The following is a 23,232-nucleotide window of genomic DNA, read 5'->3' on the forward strand; positions in this document are numbered from 1 at the left end:
GCCAGTTTCATCATACTGCTTGATGGTTTTTGCAACTGCAATTGAAGAAACTTTCAAAGTTCTTAAAATTGTCCAGATTGACTGACCTTCATGTCTTAAAGTAATGATTTACTGTTGTTTCTATTTGCTTATTTGAGCTGTTCTTGGCATATTATGGACTTTGTCTTTTACCAAATAGGGCTATCTTCTGTATATCACCCCCACTTTGTCACAGCACAACTGATGGGCTCAATCTTGGGGCTATGTGGGACGCTAGTGTGCCACCCGTGGTGCACCCTATCAACAGCAGGTGCATTTCAAGAGCGGCAAATTTGAAACCAAATAAATGTCAAAATTCAAATTTTTCAAACATACAACTATCTTACACCCTTTGAAAGATAAACATCTCCTTAATCTAACCACGTCGTCCGATTTCAAAAAGGTTTTACGGCGAAAGCATAAAGTTAGATTATGTTAGGAGAGTACATTGACAATAGCTGTGTGTAATGTTTTGTCAATTCAAAGACAGGGTCACCAAAACCATAAAACCAGCTAAAATGATGCACTAACCTTTTACAATCTCCATCAGATGACACTCCTAGGACATTATGTTAGACAATACATGCATTTTTAGTTCTATCAAGTTCATATTTATATCCAAAAACAGCGTTTTACTATGGCATTGATGTTGAGGTAATCGTTTCCCTCCAATAACCGGCAGTCAAGTCAGCACCACAAATTAAATAATTAAAATTAGAAAACATTGGTAAAATATTATATTGTCATTTAAAGAATTATAGATTTACATCTCTTGAACGCAATCAACTTGCCAGATTTAAAAATAACCTTACTGGGAAATCACACTTTGCAATAATCTGAGCGTTGCGATACAGACAAACGGCCATGTTGGAGAGATCTAAAATCGAAAATACTATGTAAATAATCCATTACCTTTGATTCTCTTCATCAGATGTCACTTCCCGGAATCCCAGGTCCATAACGAATGTAGTTTTGTTCAAAAAAGCTCATCATTTATATCCAAAAAGATCCGTGTTGTTAGCACATGATCTAAGCCAGCCGGACTTCTCGTCATGAACGAGGGGAAAAAATATATTTACGTTCGTTCAAACATGTCAAACGTTGTATAGCATAAATCATTAGGGCCTTTTTTAACCAGAACATGAATAATATTCAAGGTGGACGAATGCATTCTCTTTTAAAACGTTTTGGAACGAGGGTACCCAACATGACCTCGTGCGCCAGAGTCTAATCGGCCATCACCGTTCCAAGGCTCTTGTTCGGTCAGATCTCATAGTAGAAGATTCAAAACACTTTGTAAAGGCTGGTGACATCTAGTGGAAGCAATAGGAAGTGCCAAAACATTAATCAGCCCCTGTGTGTTTCAATGGCATAGGCTTAAAGGTAATTCAACACATCAGGTATCCACTTCCTGTCAGAAAATGTCTCAGGGTTTTGCCTGCCAAATGAGTTCTGTTAAACTCACAGACACCATTCAAACAGTTTTAGAAACTTTAGGGTGTTTTCTATCCATATATAATAAGTATATGCATATTCTAGTTACTGGGTAGGATTAGTAACCAGATTAAATCGGGTACGTTTTTTTATCCAGCCGTGAAAATACTGCCCCCTAGCCCCAACCTGTTAATTAAAATGCATTCCAGGTGACTACCTCATGAAGCTGGTCGAGAGAATGCCAAGAGTATTTGAAGCTGTCACCAAGGCAAAGGGTATCTACTTTGAAGAATCTCAAATATAAAATATATTTTGTTTTGTTACAGACTTTTGTGCTTACTACATGAAATCAGTTAATTCCAAAAGTCCCCCCACCTTCATATTTAACCAAGCCATCCTTGCAGACATGAACCTTGACAACCTGTCTCACTCACGCCTGCCCATAAAGAAACCACGGTGCTAGAAGAGAGACGTGTGTGGGAGGATATGAAGGAACTGTGTAATGATGTCATAGTTGAGTATGTGTCACATAAGTGAAAAGTATATAAGCAGCAGTAATGTTAAGTCGGACAACTGACACCCAGCACTTGACGACAGGATCGACTCAACTCTGTTCGGAGTGAACCCATTGACAGATGCTAGGAAAGCTACGTAAGTGTTCTACCTTTTACTTTACATTCATCTTTTTCATAACCTGTATGTTTGCTACTATAAGTACTGAAGTAATACATTGAAGTAATACAAAGAATATTTGCTGGTCTGTGGTGTGTAGTGAGGAGCAACCAGACACCACACTTGACGCATTTATGAAATTGCTTACTCCAATTACTAATAAGCACGCACCCATTAAGAGAATGATTGTAAAAACGGTTAAATCCCCTTGGATTGATGAGGAATTGAAAAATTGTATGGTTGAGAGGGATGAGGCAAAAGGTATGGCAAAAAAGTCCAGGATCCCAACTGATTGGCAAACATATTGCAAATTAAGAAATCATGTGACTAAACTTAGTAAAACTAAAAATAAACTATACTATGAACCAAAAATAAATTATATAAAGAATGATAGTAAAAAGCTTTGGAGAACCTTTAATTACATTTTGGAAAAAAATACAATGGCCAATTCATCACAAAACCCACTGATATTGCCAACTACTTTAATTACTTTTTCATTGGCAAGATAAGCAAACTTATGTATGACATGCCAGAAACAAACGCTGACACTACACATCCAACTATATCTAACCAAATTATGAAAGAAAATAATTGTACTTTTGAATTCCTTAAAGTCTGTGTGGAAGAGGTGAAAAAGTATTGTTGTGTATCAACAATGTTAAGCCACTGGGTTCTGACAATCTGGATGGAAAATTATTGAGGAAAATAGCAGACGATATTGCCACTCCTATTTGTCACATCTTCAATTTAAGCCTACTATGGAGTGTGTGCCCTCAGGCCTGGAGGGAAGCTGGAGTCATTCCCCTACCCTTGAATAGTAAAGCCCCCTTTACTGTCTCAAATAGCCGACCAATCAGCCTGTTACCAACCCTTAGTAAACTTCTGGAAAAAATGGTGTTTGACCAGATACAATGCTTTGTCACAGTAAACAAATTAACAACAGACTTTCAGCACACTTATAGGGAAGGACACTCAACAAGCACAGCACTTACATGTACACAAATGACTGATGATTGGCTGAGAGAAATTGATGATTAAAGGATTGTGGGGGCTGTCTTGTTAGACTTCAGTGCAGCTTTTGACATTATTAATCATAGTCTGCTGCTGTAAAAACTTACACTACCGATCAAAAGTTGTAGAACACCTACTCATTCAAGGGTTTTTCTTTATTTTTACTATTTTCTACATTGTAAAATAATGGTGAAGACATCAAAACTATGAAATAACATATGTAGTAACCATTTTTTTTAAACAAATCAAAATATATTTTATATTTGAGATTCTTCTAATAACCACCTTTTGCCTTGATGACAGCTTTGCAAACTCTTGGCATTCTCTCAACCAGCTTCACCTGGAATGCTTTTCCAACAGTCTTGAAAGAGTTCCCACATATGCTGAGCACTTTATGGCTGCTTTTCCTTCACTCTGAAAAAGTAGAAGAAAAAAAAATGCATATGTTGTTTCTTGCCTTAAACTGGGCATCACTCACAAGAGATAGGGTAATATTGTCACCCATCAGATTATTCTTGATCTAATCTTGTATTTACATATACTAAATAATTTGTGTGAAATTTGTTTATACATTACTCATACAGAATTTCCACGTGGGCGAGGATGTTAGATATTTAATCAAAGCCTATTTGATGACAACTTGTTTTTAAGCAGGACAGAATAATTTATAACTGACTTTTCCCAACTTACCATAGGTACAGCAGATCCCCTTACTGTATGGGCCACTTTTAAATGTGCCACTAGAAGCCAAGAAATTCAATACTCATCTTTAAAACAAAAAGGCTTATGTCAAAAGAGTTCATATTAACAAAGGAAATAGAGGGCCAAACAGTACAGATAGAAAAAACTAATGCAAAAAAACTGTACCATAGACTCACATTTTTTTAAATTGTATTTAACCTTTATTTCCTTATCCAAGTCAGTTAAGAACAAATTCTTATTTACAATGACGGCCTACCCCGGCCAAACCTGGGCCAATTGTGCTCCGCTCTATGGGACTCCCAATCACGGCTGGATGTGATTCAGCCTGGATTCGAACCAGGGACTGTAGTGACGCCTCTTGTACTTAGACATAATAAGTTAGAGGAAAACTAAATGAACTGGAGGAACTTATTCAAGAAATATCAGGTGTATTATATTATAAAAAATAAAGCAAATTGGATGGAATATGGGGGAAAATGAACCAAATAATTTTTTATCTTCAACATTGAAATGCTACCAAAAAGAATTTACTGCAACTTGTTACAAATGACAGTCACCCATGATTCACCAAACAATATTTTGAAAGAGGAAGCAACGTACTTATGCATATGTTTTCGTTTCAGTTTCCCTGATTTTCACTAACCGAAGTTAATTGTAAGCATTTTTTCTATTAATTAACAGCTGTACAGAAAGACTCATGTGAAGGCCAAATTACAGAGGACGAACTTCTTGATGCAATTAAAGCCTTGAAGTCCGGGAAAACCCCAGGGCTGGATGGAATACCAGTTGATGTAATCAGAGGACCTTTATTTGCATGTTTTAACCACTCCTATAAAAATAGTAGATTATCAGATTCTCAACAAAACGGTCTGATTTCACTATAACTGATACAGGACGCAGGCGATAAATATAAAGATCAAGTCCATAAACATTTTTGGGGAGGCCCCTTACACTTCAGTGTTGTGACTCAAAAATTCTAGCAAAATGCATAGAATATACAATTAAAAAGGTGTCGTTGGTGTAAGGGTCCTGAGTGTAGCCGGTGTAGAGAGTCAGGCGCAGGACAGCAGATATGAGTAATCAACGTTCTTTTACTAAAAAAAGACAAATATAGAAAGTATAATCACGAGCCCACAAATACCGACCGAATTACAACAAACAATCACTCACAAACAAACATGGGGAACAGAGGGTTAAATAATAAACAGGTAATTGGGTGAGTGAAACCAGGTGTGTAAGACAAAGACAAAACAAATGGAAAATGAAAAGTGGATCGGCGGTGGCTAGAAGGCCGGTGATGTCGACCGCCGAACACCGCCCTAACAAGGAGAGGGACCGACTTCGGCGGAAGTTGTGACAGTTGGATATTATTCATCCTAATCAGACAGGTTTTTTACATGGACAATACATTGGAGATAATATAAGACAAGTACTGGAAACAATATTCATATGCATGTATTGGATAGAGAACACTCTAAAGTTTCCAAAACAGTTAAAATAATGTCTGTGAGTATAACAGACCTGATATGGCAGGCGAAAACCTGAGGAAAATCCATCCAGGAAGTGGGATTTTTTTTTTATGTGGGTGCTTTTCAATTGAAAGCCTATAGAGTATCTAATGGGTTAGGACCTAGATTGCAGTTCCTATGGCTTCCACTAGATGTCAACAGTCTTTAGACATTGTTTCAGGCTTGTTTTCTGAAAAATGAAGAAGAATGAGACCTTTCTGTCTGTGGACTGGGGAAGAATGCAGAGCGGGTCGCGCATGACCGTGTGCGCACCCTTCGTTGTTTTTCCTTTCTATTGAAAACACTATTGTCCGGTTTAAATATTATCGATTATGTAGACAATTGACAACCTGAGGATTAATTATAAACATTGTTTGACATGTTTCGCCGAACTTTACCGGTACTATTAGGATGTATTCGTCTGCATGTTTTGACCACCTTTGAGCCAGTGGATTACTGAACAAAATGCGCCAAACAAAACAGAGTTTTTGGGATATAAAGAGGGACTTTATCAGACAAAACGACCATTTATTGTGTAGCTGGGACTCTTGTGACTGTAACCAGATGAAGATCTTCAAAGGTAAGGGATTAATTTTATCGCTATTTCTGACTTTCGTGACTCCTCTACTTGCTTGGAAAATGTTTGTATGCTTTTGTAAGCGGGGCGCTGTCCTCAGATAATCGCATAGTATGCTTTCGCCGTAAAGCCTTTTTGAAATCTGACAAAGCGGCTGGATTAACAAGAAGTTAATCTTTAAGCCGATGTATAACACTTGTATTTTTATGAATGTTTATTATGACTATTTCTGTATTTTAAATTTGGCACTCTGCAATTTCACCGGATGTTGGCCAGCGTCCCACCTACCCATAAGAAGTTTTAATCAATCAATCAATCAATCAAATGTATTTATAAAGCACTTTTAACAGAACCAAAAAGGGCCCCTCCATGGGGACAGTAATAGAACCCCCCAGGAACCCTTTTTCCTAAGAGTGTATGGAATTTAATTGCTATGGTAAGGTCTTCTTGCTATGGTGAGGCCATTATAAGTCATGTAGTACAGGCAAATCCTAATAACCGTATTAACTTTAATAAAGGCATATTTAAATTTAACAAAGAGGAAGTTACACAAGAAACAGACTCTACAGTAAGTAAACTGGCTCAATTTTGGACTATTAAGGGTATAGTACCTCAAAATGTGTTTGCTATTCTGAAGTGTGACCATATTTTTACTTGCAGAAATGTTGTCAAAAAATGATCTAATTGGACAGAAAGGGGAACACCTCCCATCATATATGCCATATTCAAGTAAAAATGGGATGTTAAGAAATGTTGTCAGTAATTAGAACATGACTGGTTAAATAAATAATCAACTTTTATATGAATTATTTAGTCATGCGTGAAGTGTCAAATGCATTATTAATACAAAAAACAAAAATGTTGCTTGATAAAACATTCTATTTAATCAGTTGTCTTCCTCAAATATTTTCCAAATGATGCTACTCAATCTTCACGAGAGGAATGGAATCTGATTTGGTTGGTCTTCAACTTGCCTCTCAGACACTTTATTCAGGAAAAAGTAGTGTTAGCCTCCCCTGGATTCACAATGGATAAACAAATGTAAGTATCAATTTCTTTATGGATGTAGTTTACATACACTAAGTTGACTGTGCCTTTTAACAGCTTGGAAAATTCCCGAAAAAGATGTCAGGGCTTTAGAAGCTTCTGATAGGCTAATTGACATCATTTGAGTCATTTGCAGGTATACCTGTGGATGTATTTCAAGCCTACCTTCAAACTCAGTGCATCTTTGCTTGACATCATGAGAAAATCTAAAGAAATTAGAAAAAAAATTGCAGACCTCCACAAGTCTGGTTCATCCTTGGGAGCAATTTCCAAATGCCTGAAGGTACTACGTTCATCTGTACAAACAATAGTACGCAAGTATAAACACCATGGGACCACGCAGCCGTCATACCGCTCAGAAAGAAGACGCGCTCTGTCTCCTAGAGATTAATGTACTTTGGGACAAAAAGTGCAAATCAATCCCAGAACAACAGCAAACCTTGTGAAGATGCTGGAGGAAACAGGTACAAAAGTATCTATATCTACAGTTAAATGAGTCCTATATCGACGTAACCTGAAAGGCCACTCAGCAAGGAAGAAGCCACTGCTCCAAAACCGCTATAAAAAAGCCAGACTGCGGTTTGCAACTGCACATGGGGACAAAGATTGTACTGGTTGGAGAAATGTCCTCTGGTCTGATGAAACAAAAATAGAACTGTTTAGCCGTAATGACCATCGTTATGTTTGGAGGAAAAAGGGGGAGGCTTGCAAGACGAAGAACTCCATCCAAACCATGAAACACAGCATCATATTGTGTGGGTGCTTTGCTGCAGGAGGGACTGGTGCACTTCACAAAGTAGATAGCATCATGAGGTAGGAAAATTAATGTGGATATATTGAAGCAACATATCAAGACATCATTCAGGAAGTTAAATCTTGGTCGCAAATGGGTCTTCCAAATGGACAATGACCCCAAGCATACTTCCAAAGTTGTGGCAAAATGGCTTAAGGACAACAAAGTCAAGGTATTAGAGTGGCCATCACAAAGCCCTGACCTCAATCCCATAGAAAATTTGTGGGCAGAACTGAAAAAGCGTGCGAGCAATTCCTCCTGACAGACCTGACTCAGTTACACCAGCTCTGTCAGGAGGAATGGGCCAAAATTCACCCAACTTATTGTGGGAAGCTTGTGGAATGCTTCCCGAAACGCTTGACCTAAGTTAAACAATTCAAAGGCAATGCTACCAAATACTAATTGAGTGTATGTAAACTTCTGACCCACTGGGAATGTGTTGAAAACAATAGGTGATCCTAATTGACCTAAGACAGGGAATTTTTACTAGGATTAAATGTCAGGAATTGTGAAAAACTGAGTTTAAATATATTTGGCTAAGGTGTATGTAAACTTCCGACTTCAACTGTATATTATAAAATTATCATTGAAAGATTAATTTTGCTGCTAAAACCATTAGCTTGAATAAAAATTCCATGAAATGTTACAGCCAAGACATTATTTAGTTGAATAAAGCCAAAGTTATTGTGTGACAGGATTTCTTTATGAGTTAATTAGTTTGAACCACTATTACGCAATCATGGTATTATCAAATCAAATGTTATTTGTTGCATGCGCCGAATACAATAGATGTAAGAGTGAAATCCTTGCTTACAAGCCCGAACCAACAATGCAGTTTTAAGAAAAATAAGTGTTAAGTAAACAATAGATAAGTAAAAAATTAAAGCAGGAAAATAACAGGAAAAATAACAGTAGCAAGGCTATATACAGGGGATATCGGTACAGAGTCAATGTGCGGGGACACCGGTTAGTCAAGGTAATTGAGGTAGTATGTATATGTAGGTATGGTTAAAGTGACTATTCATAGATAATAAACAGACTAGCAGCATGAGTCTTACAGCTTGGGGATAGAAGCTGTTGAGAAGCCTTTTGGACCTAGAATTGGCGTTCCGGTACCACTTGCCATGCGGTAGCAGAGAGAACAGTCTATGACTAGGGTGACTGGAGTCCTTGACAATTTTTAGGGCCTTCCTCTGACACCCTGCCTGTTATAGAGGTCCTGGATGGCAGGAAGCTTGGCCCCAGTGATGTACTGGGCTGGACGCACTACCCTCTGTAGTGTCTTGCGGTCGGAGGCCGAGCAGTTGCCATTCCCGGCAACCAGTCAGGATGCTCTCGATGGTGTAATTGTAGAACCTTTTGAGGATCTGAGGACCCATGCCAAATCTTTTCAGTCTCCTGAGGGGAAATAGGCTTTGTCGTGCCCTCTTCATGACTGTCTTGGTGTGTTTGGACCATGATAGTTTGTCGGAAATGTGGACACCAAGGAACTTAAAACTTTCAACCTGCTCCACTACAGCCCCGTCGATGAGAATGGGGGCGTGCTTGGTCCTCCTTTTCCTGTAGTCCACAATCATCTCCTTTGTCTTGATCACGTTGAGGGAGAGGTTGTTATCCTGGCACCACACAGCCAGGTCTCTGGCCTCCTCCCTATAAGCTGTCTCATCGTTGTCGGTGATCAAGCCTACCACTGCTGTGTCGTTGGCAAACTGAATTATGGTGTTGGAGTCGAGCCTGGCCATGCAGTCATGGGTGAACAGGGAGTACAGGAGGGGACTGAGAACGAACCCCTGAGCGGCCCCCATGTTGAGCATCAGCGAAGCAGATGTGTTCTTACCTACCCTTACCACCTGGGGGTGGCCTGTCAGGAAGTCCAGGATCTAGTTGCAGAGGGAGGTGTTTAGTCCCAGGATCCTTAGCATAGTGATGAGCTTTGAGGGCACTATGTGTTGAACGCTGAGCTGTAGTCAATGAATAGCATTCTAACGTAGGTGTTCCTTTTGTCCAGGTGGGAAAGGGCAGTGTGTAGTGCAATAGAGATTGCGTCATCTGTGGATCTATTGGGGTGGTGTTTGAATTGGAGGGGGTCCAAGGTTTCTGGGATTATGTTGTTAATGTGAGCCATGTGAGCCATGACCAGCCTTTCAATGCACTTCATGGCTACAGACGTGAGTGCTATGGGTCTGTAGTCATTTAGGCAGGTTACCTTAGTGTTCTTGCTCACAGGGACTATGGTGCTGTGCTTAATGACGGTCTCCGTCCCGTATGCGGAATCAACATCCTTCGAAAAATCCTAACGCCATATTCACAACAAATTTTTATTTTTATTTTTTCAAATATAGGACTATTTTATATCGTTTTATAGATACACCTCTCCTGAATCGAACCACGTTGTCCGATTTAAAAAAGGCTTTACAGCAAAAGCAAAACATTAGATTATGTTAGAGGAGTATATCGTAAAAGTAGCCACATAGACATTTTCCAACCAACCACATGCATCACAAATAACCAAAAAACAGCTAAATGCAGCACTAACCTTTGACAATCTTCATCAGATGACACTCCTAGGACATCATGTTACACAATACATGCATTCTTTTGTTCGATAAAGTTCATATTTATATATAAAAACAGCATTTTACATCGGTGCGTGACGTTGACTAACTATTTTCCCTGAAATGCATCCGGTGAAACAGCACTACAATTTACTAAATTACTATTCGAAAACATTTTTAAAATGTAATATTGTCATTCTAAGATTTATTGATTAACATCTCTTGAAAGCACCTGCAATGCCAGATTTAAAAATAACTTTACTGGGTAATCACACTTTGCGATAAAAGGGGATGCGATACTCAGAAAAATAGGCTACCGTTACAGGTCAGCGCCATCTTGGAACAATGGCATATCAAATCTACTCTTGTATACTATTGTCAATAATCCCTTACCTTTGATTATCTTCATCAGAAGGCACTTCCAGGAATCTCAGGTCCACAACAAATGTATTTTCGTTCGAAAAAGTTAATCCTTTATGTCCCAATATCTTCTTGTTGTTAGCGCGTTCTGAAGGCTGCACCAAATGTAACGTCGTCCGCGGGACTGCTCTCTTACCAAAATGCAAAAAAAAATATTTAAGTTCGTTCAAACATGTCAAACGTTGTATAACATAAATCTTTAGGGCCTTTTTCAACCAGAGCTCCAATAATATTCAAGGGGGACGATTGCATTGTCTTTCAAAACGTTTCGAAAGGGGAGGGTAGCCAGGGGCGCCGGCGTCATAATGGTGATGGCCCTCCCCATGTGACCACGTTCCACAGACTCTCATTCTGTTAGTTTTCACAGTAAAAGACTCAAACCACTTTGTAAAGACTGGGGACATCTAGTGGAAGCCATGGGAAGTGCTCAATGAACCATAGCTCACGGTGTGATTTATAGGCAAAGTGATGAATTGAGTCCGCAATTCAGAATTCCACATCCTGTTACGATCTGTCTCGGGGTTTTGACTGCCATAAGAGTTCTGTTATACTCACAGACACCATTCAAACAGTTTTAGAAACTTTAGGGTGTTTTCTATCCACATATATTAACCTGTTATGGCTAGGGGGCAGTATTTTCACGGCTGGATAAAAAACGTACCCGATTTAATCTGGTTACTACTCCTGCCCAGTAACTAGAATATGCATATAATTATTGGCTTTGGATAGAAAACACTCCAAAGTTCCTAAAACTGTTTGAATGGTGTCTGTGAGTATAACAGAACTCAAATGGCAGGTCAAAACCTGAGAGATTCCTTTACAGGAAGTGGCCTGTCTGACCATTTCTTGAACTTCTTTGCCATCTCTATCTTTTACAAAGGATCTCTACTCTAACGTGACACTTCCTACGTCTTCCATGGGCGCTCAGAGCCCGGGAAAAAACAGAATGTCGTCATCCCAGCCCCAGGCTGAAACACATTATCGCCTTTCTCATGTGGCCGATCAAGGGACTGTGGGCTTAGGCGCGTGCCCTGGCTGCCCCCGTCGTTTGCCGAAAAGGAGATTCCCGGTCGGAATATTATCGCTTTTTTACGAGATAAATTGCATAAAAATTGACATGCTTCGAAGTACGGTAATGGAATATTTAGAAATGTTTTGTCACGAATTGCGCCATGCGCGCGACCCTGATTTACCATTTTGGATAGTGTCTGGGACGCACGAACAAAACGCCGCTATTCGGATATAACGATGGATTATTTTGGACCAAACCAACATTTGTTATTGAAGTAGCAGTCCTGGGAGTGCATTCTGACGAAGACAACAAAAGGTAATCAAACTTTTATAATAGTAAATCTGATTTTGGTGAAGGCTAAACTTGCCGGGTGTCTAAATTGCTAGCCCGGCTATGATAGCTGGGCTATGTACTTAGAATATTGCAAAATGTGCTTTCACCAAAAGCTATTTTAAAATCGGACATATCGAGTGCATAGAGGAGTTCTGTATCTATAATTCTTAAAATAATTGTTATGCTTTTTGTGAACGTTTATCGTGAGTAATTTAGTAAATTGTTAGCAAATTCCCCGGAAGTTCTGCTAGTTCTGAACGTCACATGCTAATGTAAAAAGCTGTTTTTTGATATAAATATGAACTTCATTGAACAAAACATGCATGTATTGTATAACATAATGTCCTAGGGTTGTCATCTGATGAAGATCATCAAAGGTTAGTGCTGCATTTAGCTGTCTTCTGGGTTTTTGTGACATTATATGCTAGCTTGAAAAATGGGTGTCTGATTATTTCTGGCTTGGTACTCTGCTGACATAATCTAATGTTTTGCTTTCGCTGTAATGCCTTTTTGAAATCGGACAGTGTGGTTAGATAAAGGAGAGTCTTGTCTTTAAAATGCTGTGAAATAGTCATATGTTTGAAAAATTGAAGTTTTTGTATTTTTGAGGAATTTGTAATTCGCGCCACCCCTATCATTGGATATTGGAGCAGGTGTTCCGCTAGCGGAACGTCTAGATGTAAGAGGTTAATTATATGCATATCCAAGCTTCTGAGTTTGAGTAGGAGGCCGTTTAAAATGGGCACATATTTTTTTCGAAAATCGCTGTAGCGCCCCCTATCCTATGCGAACTTCAAGAGGTTAAAACATGTTGGCATTTTAGACTCAGTCAGGGACAGGTTGAAAATGTCAGTGAAGACACTTGCCAGTTGGTTAGCGCATGCTTAGAGTACACGTCCTGGTAATCCTTCTGGCCCTGCGGCCTTGTGAATGTTGACCTGTTTAAAGGTCTTAGTCACATTGGCTACGGAGAGTGTGATCACACAGTTGTCCAGAACAGCTGATGCTCTCATGCATGCCTCAGTGTTGCTTGCCGAGATGCAAGCATAGAAGAATTTTAGCTCGTCTGTTTGGGCAGCTCGCGGCTGTGCTTTCCTTTGTATTCTGTAATAGTTTGTGAGCCCTGCCACATCCGATGAGCATCAGAGCCAGTGTAGTACGATTCAATCTTAGTCCTGTATTTACGCTTTACCTGTTTGATGGTTCGTTAGAGGACATAGCGGGATTTCTTATAAACGTCCGGGTTAGAGTCCCGCTTAGTTTTAGCTTCTAAGCAGGAATCAGGAGAATGGACTTATGGTCAGATTTGCCAAATGGAGGGAGAGGGATATCTTTGTACACGTCTCTGTGTGTGGAGTAAAGGTGATCTAGAGCTTTTTTTGCCTCTAGGTAGAACGTGTTTAAGTTTCCTTGCATTAAAGTCCCCGGCCACTAGGAGCGCTGTCTCTGGATGAGAGTTTTCCTGTTTGCTTAATGGCCGTAAACAGCTCACCGAGTGAGCCAGCATTGGTTTGCGGTGGTAAATAGACGGCTACGAAAAATATAGATGAAAACTCTCTTGGTAATTGTGAATCACCACCTGGATTCGGTCTTATGTAGCAACATTTATATTTCTGTTTTTTACATTGGATAGAAGTAGAGACTCAGAGCTACAAAATGGTATATCATACACTGCATTTGAGGAAACAGTGGGAAAGTAATTCTGCTTTGAATGTTTATCAACTTGTAAACTCACTTTTGACAAAACCGTCTTTCAATGTTTTGGTTCTACTATTGGAGAACACTTTGTCTACACTTATTCAGCATTGTTCACACCCTCTTAAGCATTAGCCTCACACGTCTCTTTAAGAGTTGATCCGTGTGTTCTGTACTAACTTGCCAGCTACTTCCAGACATCTAAGAGAGAGAGAGAGAACAGCTCACTGAACATTACTCGCCCTAGCAGAGCTGGTTAGGCTGTTACAGTATGTTATCCAGAGTGCTGGTGACTGCAACTGTGCTGTCATATTGTCCGTTAGTAAATTCGGAGCGTTTCGGGTTTGGAGCGCACACTGGACGCTCTGGCCAATGAGTAGGGTTTTTCCGAAAGCTCTGACCTCACAACGACAGTCAAGCTCACAAGCTAACTGGCTAACATTGGCTAGCTACTTCCAGACACGTAATGAGAGAACACCCCACTCTGACCATTTTACTCCCTCTAGCAGAGCTAGTTAGGGAGTTTTCATGTTATCCAGAGTGTTGGTGACTGTAAAAGTGCTGCTGGCAACAATTGAATTCCACTTTGTTGCCGACGTTTACTCACACCGGACATATTCAACGGGTGTTGAGCATTCAAAAATTAATCAGTTATTCTGCACTAAGACGAGAGTCTTTTGTTAAGAAATTTAGCTGGATAGCTAGCTAGGTAGACAATGAATCCCAACGCATGATGTAACGTTAGTTAGCGAGCCAGCTAACATTAGCTAGCTAGCTAACAGTACACTAACTTGAAATGAAGTACTTTGTCAAAATTAGAGTGGAGTCTAGTGTTAAAACTCTTTGGGCTAGGTGTCCCACTAACGTCCCACCACGACAGCATCCGGTGAAATTGCAGAGCACGAAATTCAAAATACAAAAATAGTAATATTAAACATTCAGTGTCATACATCATTCTTTAGCTTAGAATCTTGGTAATCGAACCGCTTTATGGCGAAAGCATAGCATTTGATTGTCTGAGGACAGTGCCCCGCATACACCCACATAAAAATATCAGAAATAGCGCTAAAATAAATCACTTACCTTTAAAGATCTTCCTCTGTTTGCAATCCCAAAGGTCCCAGCTACACAACAAATGGTTGTTTTGTTCGATAAAGTCCTTCTTTATATCCCCAAAAAGTCTGTTTAGTTGGCGCATTTGATTCAGTAATCCACCCGTTCAACTCGTTCAACATGCAGACAAAGGAATCCCAAAAGTTACCGGTAAACTTGTCAAACAACGTTTCTAATCAATCCTCAGGTACCCTAATATGTAAATAAATGATAACATTTAAGACAGAATGTAGTATGTTCAATAGCGAAGATAAATAACGAAGTGCGTGCCCTCATTCACCCGCGCAACAAGACTAGAGTCCTAATGAGGGAGACCTTGGAAAAACTACAACTATTTGTTCATTTTTCAAAAAACAAGCCTGAAACCTTTTATAAAGACTGTTGACATCCAGTGGAAGCCATAGGTACTGCAGTCTGAGTCCTTTTTGGTTGGAAATTCAATATGCCAACATAGGAATGGCCTGGGACCAAAAAAAACAAGAATCCGGATGGATTTTCCTCGGGTTTTCCCCTGCCATATCAGTTCTATTATACTCACAGACATTTTAACCGTTTTAGAAACTTCAGAGTGTTTTCTATCCAATGCTCCAATTATATGCATATCCTAGCTTCTGGGCCTGAGTAACAGGCAGTTTACTTTGGGCATGTCAGACAGCCGAAATTCAAAATACTGACCCCTAGCCCAGAGAGGTTAAGACGTATCTAGCTAGCTAGCTAAACAATGGACCATAATCACAACTCATGACGTTACTACCCTGCATGAATCTGCAGGTAGCTAACCAACCAGGTTCTATGGCTATAACTAGTCAAGAGAATGTGTCCGAGATACAAAGAATAAGACCATACACATAACGTTAGCAAGCAACCCAGCCAGCTAACGTTAGCTAGCTAACAGTACACTTGAAATGAAACCACTTTCTGTCAAAATTAGAAATGTGTAATATCTGAAAATGTAGCTAGCTAGACCATCTTACCAGTATACATCATGGTTGGCCGTATCTCCTGTCTGATGCCATGCACAATGTAATCCAGACTGGTGTTTTCTCTCTCTTTTATCTCCTTAGCTATCATACTCGAATTCCACTGATTTCAAAACTCGGTCCTCCAGAAAGTGGAGAGCATACACGTGACGTTAGCTAGTAAGCCAGCCAGCTAATGTTAGCTAGCCAACAGTACACTTTAACTTGACATTAGGTTTTTGTGGTTTTTCTACACAATACATTTTTTTAAAAGTTGCGTTTGACACGATAACCTAGACCTGACCAGCTCCAATAGACAGACATGCGCTATATGGCAGACCAATCCAAACTCATCTCTCAACATGTCCACCCCACTCATTATCTCAGCCAATCATGGCTTTGTGGGAAGGTTGCTCACTTTTTCTGTGGCTAAACCAACTAAGCTCGTAATTTAACTATTTTATTCGTATTTACAGATGGCATACAAGTTTGATATTAAAGCACATGAAAGTTCACATGTTCGAGGAGACATTTCTGCCAAAAAACGCATTTTGATGAGAAGATAGGCTTGCTATTGTCTCATGTATTTTAAGGCATTAAATTAAACATGTCCGTTCCGTTCCTTTTACCCAATATTAGTATTTTCAATGTTCACGTAAATACTTTTTGTAATTGATTTAACCATTTGTTAAATGGGTTAATTGAGCAAAATTAGCATCCTTAATGAGAATTAAGACAAAACAGAATGATGAGAAATAAAAGACGATACAATATAAAGATAAGATTTAAATGAAACGAAAAGTGCATGTGTTTAAATACTAAGGGTCTTGAAAGGTGCCTCCACTTTTTAATATTTATAGCAAAATAAATATTAAAATCATTATTTTTTTCTAAACAAAATAAAAAAGTAGATAGACTTGCATTCAGATAAACAGTTTACTCGTGAGATATGTCTCTGTGTGTTTTACTACTCTTTGAAATTTGATGTGAAAAATGTTTGCAAACATCCTACAATTACAATATTCACAAGAACATGAGCACTTGATTTTTTTCTTGAAAATGAAGCTTAAAGTATTTGTTCTTAACTAACTTGCCTAGATAAATAAAGATTAAATGATAAATAAATAAAAATACTGAATTGTGTGTGCTTTTGTTGATTTAACAAATCATATTGTTTTTCTTTATAGTTGCACTTGCACCTTTTGAAATAAAGTGAATGTGATATCTCCTACCACAAATATGTAAATTGTACTATGTTTCTCTCCCTTCATAGTGAAGTCTCATGGCATCATCATTCGTCAGAGACAAATTAACTGAGTGGAACCACAGTGACTTGATTCAGAGGTTTGAAGGTGAAGATATTTTAAATGTATTATTATACATTGTATAATACATTGTGTAATAAAACAATTATTGATTGATTGATTTGATTAAAATAATATATGTATTGTAGATTGTATTATTATACATTAAAGTAAATATGTTATCACCTTAATTGTAAACATGTTTATTTGTTAATTTGATAGTCATTATTATTTTCTGATATTAATATGCCTAAAATGTATATTTCCTGAATTTCAGATGAAGAAGTCGATGAAGAAGGTTTCCTCTCCCTTGAGGAGACTGACCTCATCCACTTGATCCCAAAAACAGGACCAAGGTCTAGATTTAGAAAAAATCACAACGCATTTCTGAAGGTATTTTACAAACTTGGTGTACAATAACTACTGTTACACAGAGTGACTGAGTATGGTCTATATTTATCAGTACTGCATCAGTAGTGCAGAACAAACTGTTTGCATTTAGATCTCAGCTGTGACATTGTACTCTAACATGTCCACTGTACTGGCATATTTTTTTCAGTTTACAAATGTCTTAGAATAACAGGAGATTTTGTGTTACACATGTAGGATCTTAATTTGAGTCAGTTTGCTACAGCAGGAAAATAATCCTGCAGCAACAGGAAATATTCATGGACATTTTTGTAGTGGTTGATACATCCATTTTTCGAAAGGGAAAATCAAGTGTGAAAATTCAAAGTGTTAAATACAAACTTAAGAAGCCTTTTTGAACCTCAAATACAGTACACATTTTAAATGTCCTGCATTGCAGCAACACAAGGTTAGTGTGTGTTCTAACTAGAGTCTGAAATGTTATTGTACGTTTCTTGTTCTTTGCTTTACAACTGAGAGTAGAATGGCCCCATTTAAAATACCCCAACTTTGCGGGACAAAAGGATGATTTTGCAGGACATTCGAGGGACAGTGTAGATGTAGCTGCATCTACACTGTAGCTGCACTGATTGAGCTAATTGAAGCGCGTCTATAGGCTACTCCTTTGCCTCCCGCAAAATTTGGTCATGCAGAAACGAGAAACCAAATGTATATTTTATGAAAATCTAGGAATACTTGGCCAAGGAAACATTTCTGGTTGGTCTCAGGGAATATAAAACAGTTAGGAAGCGAGTGTTTGAAAACAAATTATGTGAAGTAGCAGCACATAAACTCAGCAAAAAAAATAAACGTCCCTTTTTCAGGACCCTGTCTTTCAAAGATAATTCGTTAAAATCCAAATAACTTCACAGATCTTCATTGTAAAGGGTTTAAAAACTGTTTCCCATGCTTGTTCAATGAATATAAACAATAATGAACATGCACCTGTGGAACGGTTGTTAAGACATTAACAGCTTACAGACGGTAGGCAATTAAGGTCACAGTTATGAAAACGTAGGACACTAAAGAGGCTTTTGTATTGACTCTGAAAAACATCAAAGAAAGATGCCCATGGTCCCTGCTCATCTGTGTGAACGTGCCTTAGGCATGCTGCAATGAGGCATGAGGACTGCAGATGTAGACCGGGCAATAAATTGCAATGTCCGTACTGTGAGACACCAAAGACAGAGCTACAGGGAGACAGGATGGACAGCTGATCATTCTCGCAGTGGCAGACCACATGTAACAACACCTGCACAGGATCGATACATCCGAATATCACACCAACGGGACAGGTACAGGATCGCAACAACAACTGCCAGAGTTACACCAGGAATGCACAATCCCTCTATCAGTGCTCAGACTGTCCGCAATAGGCTGAGAGAGGCTGGACTGAGGGCTTGTAGGCCTGTTGTAAGGCAGGTCCTCACCAGACATCACCGGTAACAATGTCGCCTATGGGCACAAACCCACCGTCGCTGGACCAGACAGAACTGGCAAAAAGTGCTCTTCACTGACGAGTCGTGGTTTTGTCTCACCAGGGGTGATGGTTGGATTTGCGTTTATCGTCGAAGGAATGAGGCACTGAGGCCTGTACTCTGGAGCGGGATCGATTTGGAGGTGGAGGGTCCGTCATGGTCTGGGGCGGTGTGTCACAGCATCATCGGACTGAGCTTGTTGTCATTGCAGGCAATCTCAACGCTGTGCATTACATGGAAGACATCCTCCTCCCTCATGTGGTAACCTTCCTGCAGGCTCATCCTGATATGACCCTCCAGCATGACAATGCCACCAGCCATACTGCTCGTTCTGTGCGTGATTTCCTGCAAGCAAGGAATGTCAGTGTTCTGTCATGGCCAGAGAAGAGCCCGGATCTCAATCCCATTGAGCACGTCTGGGACCTGTTGGATTGGAGGGTGAGGGCTAGGGCCATTTCCCCACAGAAATGTCAGTGAACTTGCAGGTGCCTTGGTGGAAGGGTGGGGTAACATCTCACAGCAAGAACTCGCAAATCTGCTGCAGTCCATGAGGAGGAGATGCCCTGCTATACTTAATGCTGCTGGTGGCCACACCAGATACTGACTGTTACTTTTGATTTTGCCCCCCCTTTGTTCAGGGACATATTATTCCATTTCTGTTAGTCACATGTCTGTGGAACTTGTTCAGTTTATGTCTCAGTTGTTGAATCTTATGTTCATACAAATATTTACACATGTTAAGTTTTCTGAAAATCAACTCAGTTGACAGTGAGAGGACATTTCTTTTTTTGCTGAATTTATGTTAAATAAGCATATAATGAGCATATACAGTAGAGCCTCACAAGTTAAACAAAATCAACGTATATTTTTTCAGTTTACATACTTTTGTAACTCTTTATCAGAAGCATGCTTTTTAACTTTCCTCCAAGTTTAGCCGGAATTTAGACCGAAAGGATTTGACTAATATGATTGATTGAAGATATGACATTGCCCTTGCCCTCAACATTTTTTGGTATCTTGTCAATATCGCAACGTGACTGCAAACAGAGATCTGTATATAATGACGAGATGCACATGTCTCCGCCCTAACAATGGAAGTCGTTGTCCCAAAGGTGGGAAGGTAGCCGAAAAGCTTAGGTACAAATTAAGCCCATAGAAACGCATTAAAAAATATATATTGAACCTTTTTTTAACTAGGCAAGTCAGTTGACGGCCTAGATCTCTCGCTTTTCTTCTTACTCTATGTTGCAAAAGAGACAGGTTGGAATGCCTGACTGAAATACGTAACATATCGACCTTTGTTCTAAGTTAGATGTGTTAGAATTGTTTTTATAAAATGCGAGACATGATTGTTTGGTTAAGGGATCCGGGACAAAAGGACAAAATGCAGAATATGATTGTTTGGTTGCGCAATGTGGGCCAAAATGCCGAACTGTCCCACATAATCCGGGACATGTGGTCACCCTAACTGAGAGTCATCTAATGTTTTTTTACTGCAGAAACGACAGCAAACCAATGATGACAAGAACATTCAAGAGGCCACGTCTTTATCAGCCTCCATTAAGGACTCCAAGAGTTCCTCAGGAAATGTACCATCTTTATCCTCCTCTATAACTATTTACATGAAACCTCAGCCCTAAAGTACAATTAACTAAACCAAATGCATAGTTTATTTAGATAAGCATACAGACCATTATGTGTGTGACCCCTATAACCCAACATGGCTTCTGTTCCAAGGTTACTTGTGAGATGATCAATCAAGTGCCTCGTCAAAAGGCCATCATAAAACCCCTCAGAAATCAAACTTCTAAACGCTCAGAGATTAAAACGTAAGCAATACATAATTCCTTTATTCATCACTGACTACATATAATGTCCCGTTGGTGTCAACAAAATTACAATTGTTGTGACTCTGTCGCCAGGTCATTGGATAAACCCTTTGGTACACTTGGAGGAAGTGTGCCCACAACTGACACCTCTGGAGTGGGAGAAACAGTGTATGACCAGGTGGGTAAAATCTGGAGCTCATTTGTCTGTGGTCAAAGCTTAGGCAGTGCTCAGTGGTGATCCCAAGGCTGATGGACTATCATTCATTAATAAGATATCAGTGCACTCCAGAGGGACTAAGATAATCACAATCAAATGCATTTATAAAGCGCTTTATATTTCAGTCATTTGGCAGACACTCTTATGCAGAGCGACTTACAGGAGCAATTAGGGTTACGGTCCTTGCTCAAGGGCAAGTGCTTTTTCACCTAGTCGGCTTGGGGTTTCAAATCAGCAACCATTTGGTTACTGGCCCAACTCTTAACCGCTAGGCTACCTGCCACTTTCTCATAGTCGCAACACTATACAACATAGGAAACATCTACTGTAATCTAATCTATAAACAACAACAGTCAAAGGTTATCAGTGAAAAAAACATTCAGGAAGAGACCAAAATCATTAAAGAAAATGCATCTCAAACTAAAGCAATTGTGATCAGTTTTGTGGAATGATTCCTTTGTTAACCTGTTGATCATCTATATGTTTCTTCAGAGTGAACCCTCAACCAGTAAGATACTCCCTCTTCCAGTGAATATCCCAGGTAAAAAGCATAGATGTTTCAGATTTACACGTACAGAAAAACAACACAAAAATACTACTTTTACAAGATGACAATGAGAAACAGGTAGTGATACTATATCAGTTTATTTTCAAAATAATGTAATACAAATCACTCAGTTAATCATAATTCATACTATTGAATAATTAGATACTTTACACTTGAGTTGCAAGTACCCTTTGTACCGTGTACCATATGCATACAGTAAGTAGACAATCACAGACTGATACAACTAATTTGCATAACAGCATTGGCTATAACGAGATTGGAAGATCTGTGACTGCTGCTGGATGATTTGTGTATTAATTAATAAAAGATGTTTCCAATTGTTTCCAGGCAAAAGGAAATCTGATGAGACCCATGCAAACAAACAAACAAACAAACGTCAACATGGTGCTGCATCCAGAATAACTGAAATATTTGGTAGGTGGATGATGGTGTTTATATGGACCACAATCGTTTTAATCCTTTACACTTGTGGGAATTGACTTATATGGATAGGACTTAATTGAAATGTTCTTACAGAAGAAAAATGGAAAGCATATGCATAACCATGGTAGCAATTAACTTCTTACATCTAGTCGTTCCGCTAGCGGAACCCCGTTCCGCCAGCGGGACCCCTAGCCAACAGCCAATGGGATCGCATGGCGCGAAATACAAAAACAACTAAAATACCACAATTCAATTTTCTCAAACAATCAACTATTTTACACCATTTTAAAGATAAGACTCTCGTTAACCTGTTAGGGCTAGGGGGCAGTATTTACACGGCCGGATAAAAAACGTACCCGATTTAATCTGGTTATTACTACTGCCCAGAAACTAGAATATGCATATAATTATTGGCTTTGGATAGAAACCACCCTAAAGTTTTTAAAACTGTTTGAATGGTGTCTGTGAGTATAACAGAACTCATATGGCAGGCAAAAACCTGAGAAGATTCTGTACAGGAAGTGCCCTCTCTGACCATTCCTTGAGCTTCTTGGCTCTGTTTATTGAAAACTGAGGATCTTTGCTGTAACGTGACACTTCCTACGGCTCCCATAGGCTCTCAGAACCCGGGAAAAAGCTGAATGATGTAATTCCAGCCTCTGGATGAAAAACATTACCGCCTTCGGTAAGTGCTCTATCAGAGGACCATCAGACTGAGGCTCGTGCCCGAGGGGATACCATGTTTTTATTTTCTCTCTCTTTGAACGTAAACACGCTTTCCCGGTCGGAATATTATCGCTTTTTTACGAGAAAAATGGCATAAAAATTGATTTTAAACAGCGGTTGACATGCTTCGAAGTACGGTAATGGAATATTTAGAAATGTTTTGTCAAGAAACGCGTCATGCGCGTCACCCTTCTTTACACTTCGGATAGTGTCTTGAACGCACGAACAAAACAGAGGATATTTGAACATAACTATGGATTATTTTGAACCAAACCAACATTTGTTATTGAAGTAGAAGTCCTGGGAGTGCATTCTGACGAAGAACAGCAAAGGTATTAACATTTTTCTTATAGTAAATCTGACTTTGGTGAGGGCTAAACTTGCCGGGTGTCTAAATAGCTAGCCCTGTGATGCCGGGCTATCTACTGAG

At 39.3% G+C, this 23,232-nt stretch overlaps 1 protein-coding gene across 7 annotated transcripts in view; it reads left to right on the forward strand.

The window, feature by feature from the left end:
- Positions 1–1,864: 1,864 nt before the first annotated feature.
- The window catches only part of LOC106606551 (nuclear GTPase SLIP-GC), an 83,814-nt gene continuing 62,446 nt past the window's right edge, over positions 1,865–23,232 (forward strand). For all 7 annotated transcript variants that reach the window (XR_006770165.1, XR_006770166.1, XM_045719887.1 and 4 more), the window contains exons 1-8: positions 1,865–2,103; positions 17,123–17,201; positions 17,431–17,546; positions 20,539–20,628; positions 20,777–20,868; positions 20,962–21,046; positions 21,578–21,626; positions 21,981–22,067. Coding sequence is in view for 5 of the 7 variants with exons in the window: in XM_045719887.1 (XP_045575843.1) it covers positions 17,132–17,201; positions 17,431–17,546; positions 20,539–20,628; positions 20,777–20,868; positions 20,962–21,046; positions 21,578–21,626; positions 21,981–22,067 (589 nt within the window). In the remaining 2 variants the exon portion in view is untranslated. The remainder of the gene's footprint in view (positions 2,104–17,122; positions 17,202–17,430; positions 17,547–20,538; positions 20,629–20,776; positions 20,869–20,961; positions 21,047–21,577; positions 21,627–21,980; positions 22,068–23,232) is intronic.

The sequence above is a fragment of the Salmo salar genome, chromosome ssa06 (genome assembly GCF_905237065.1).
Source record: "Salmo salar chromosome ssa06, Ssal_v3.1, whole genome shotgun sequence".
Lineage (NCBI taxonomy): Eukaryota > Metazoa > Chordata > Actinopteri > Salmoniformes > Salmonidae > Salmo > Salmo salar.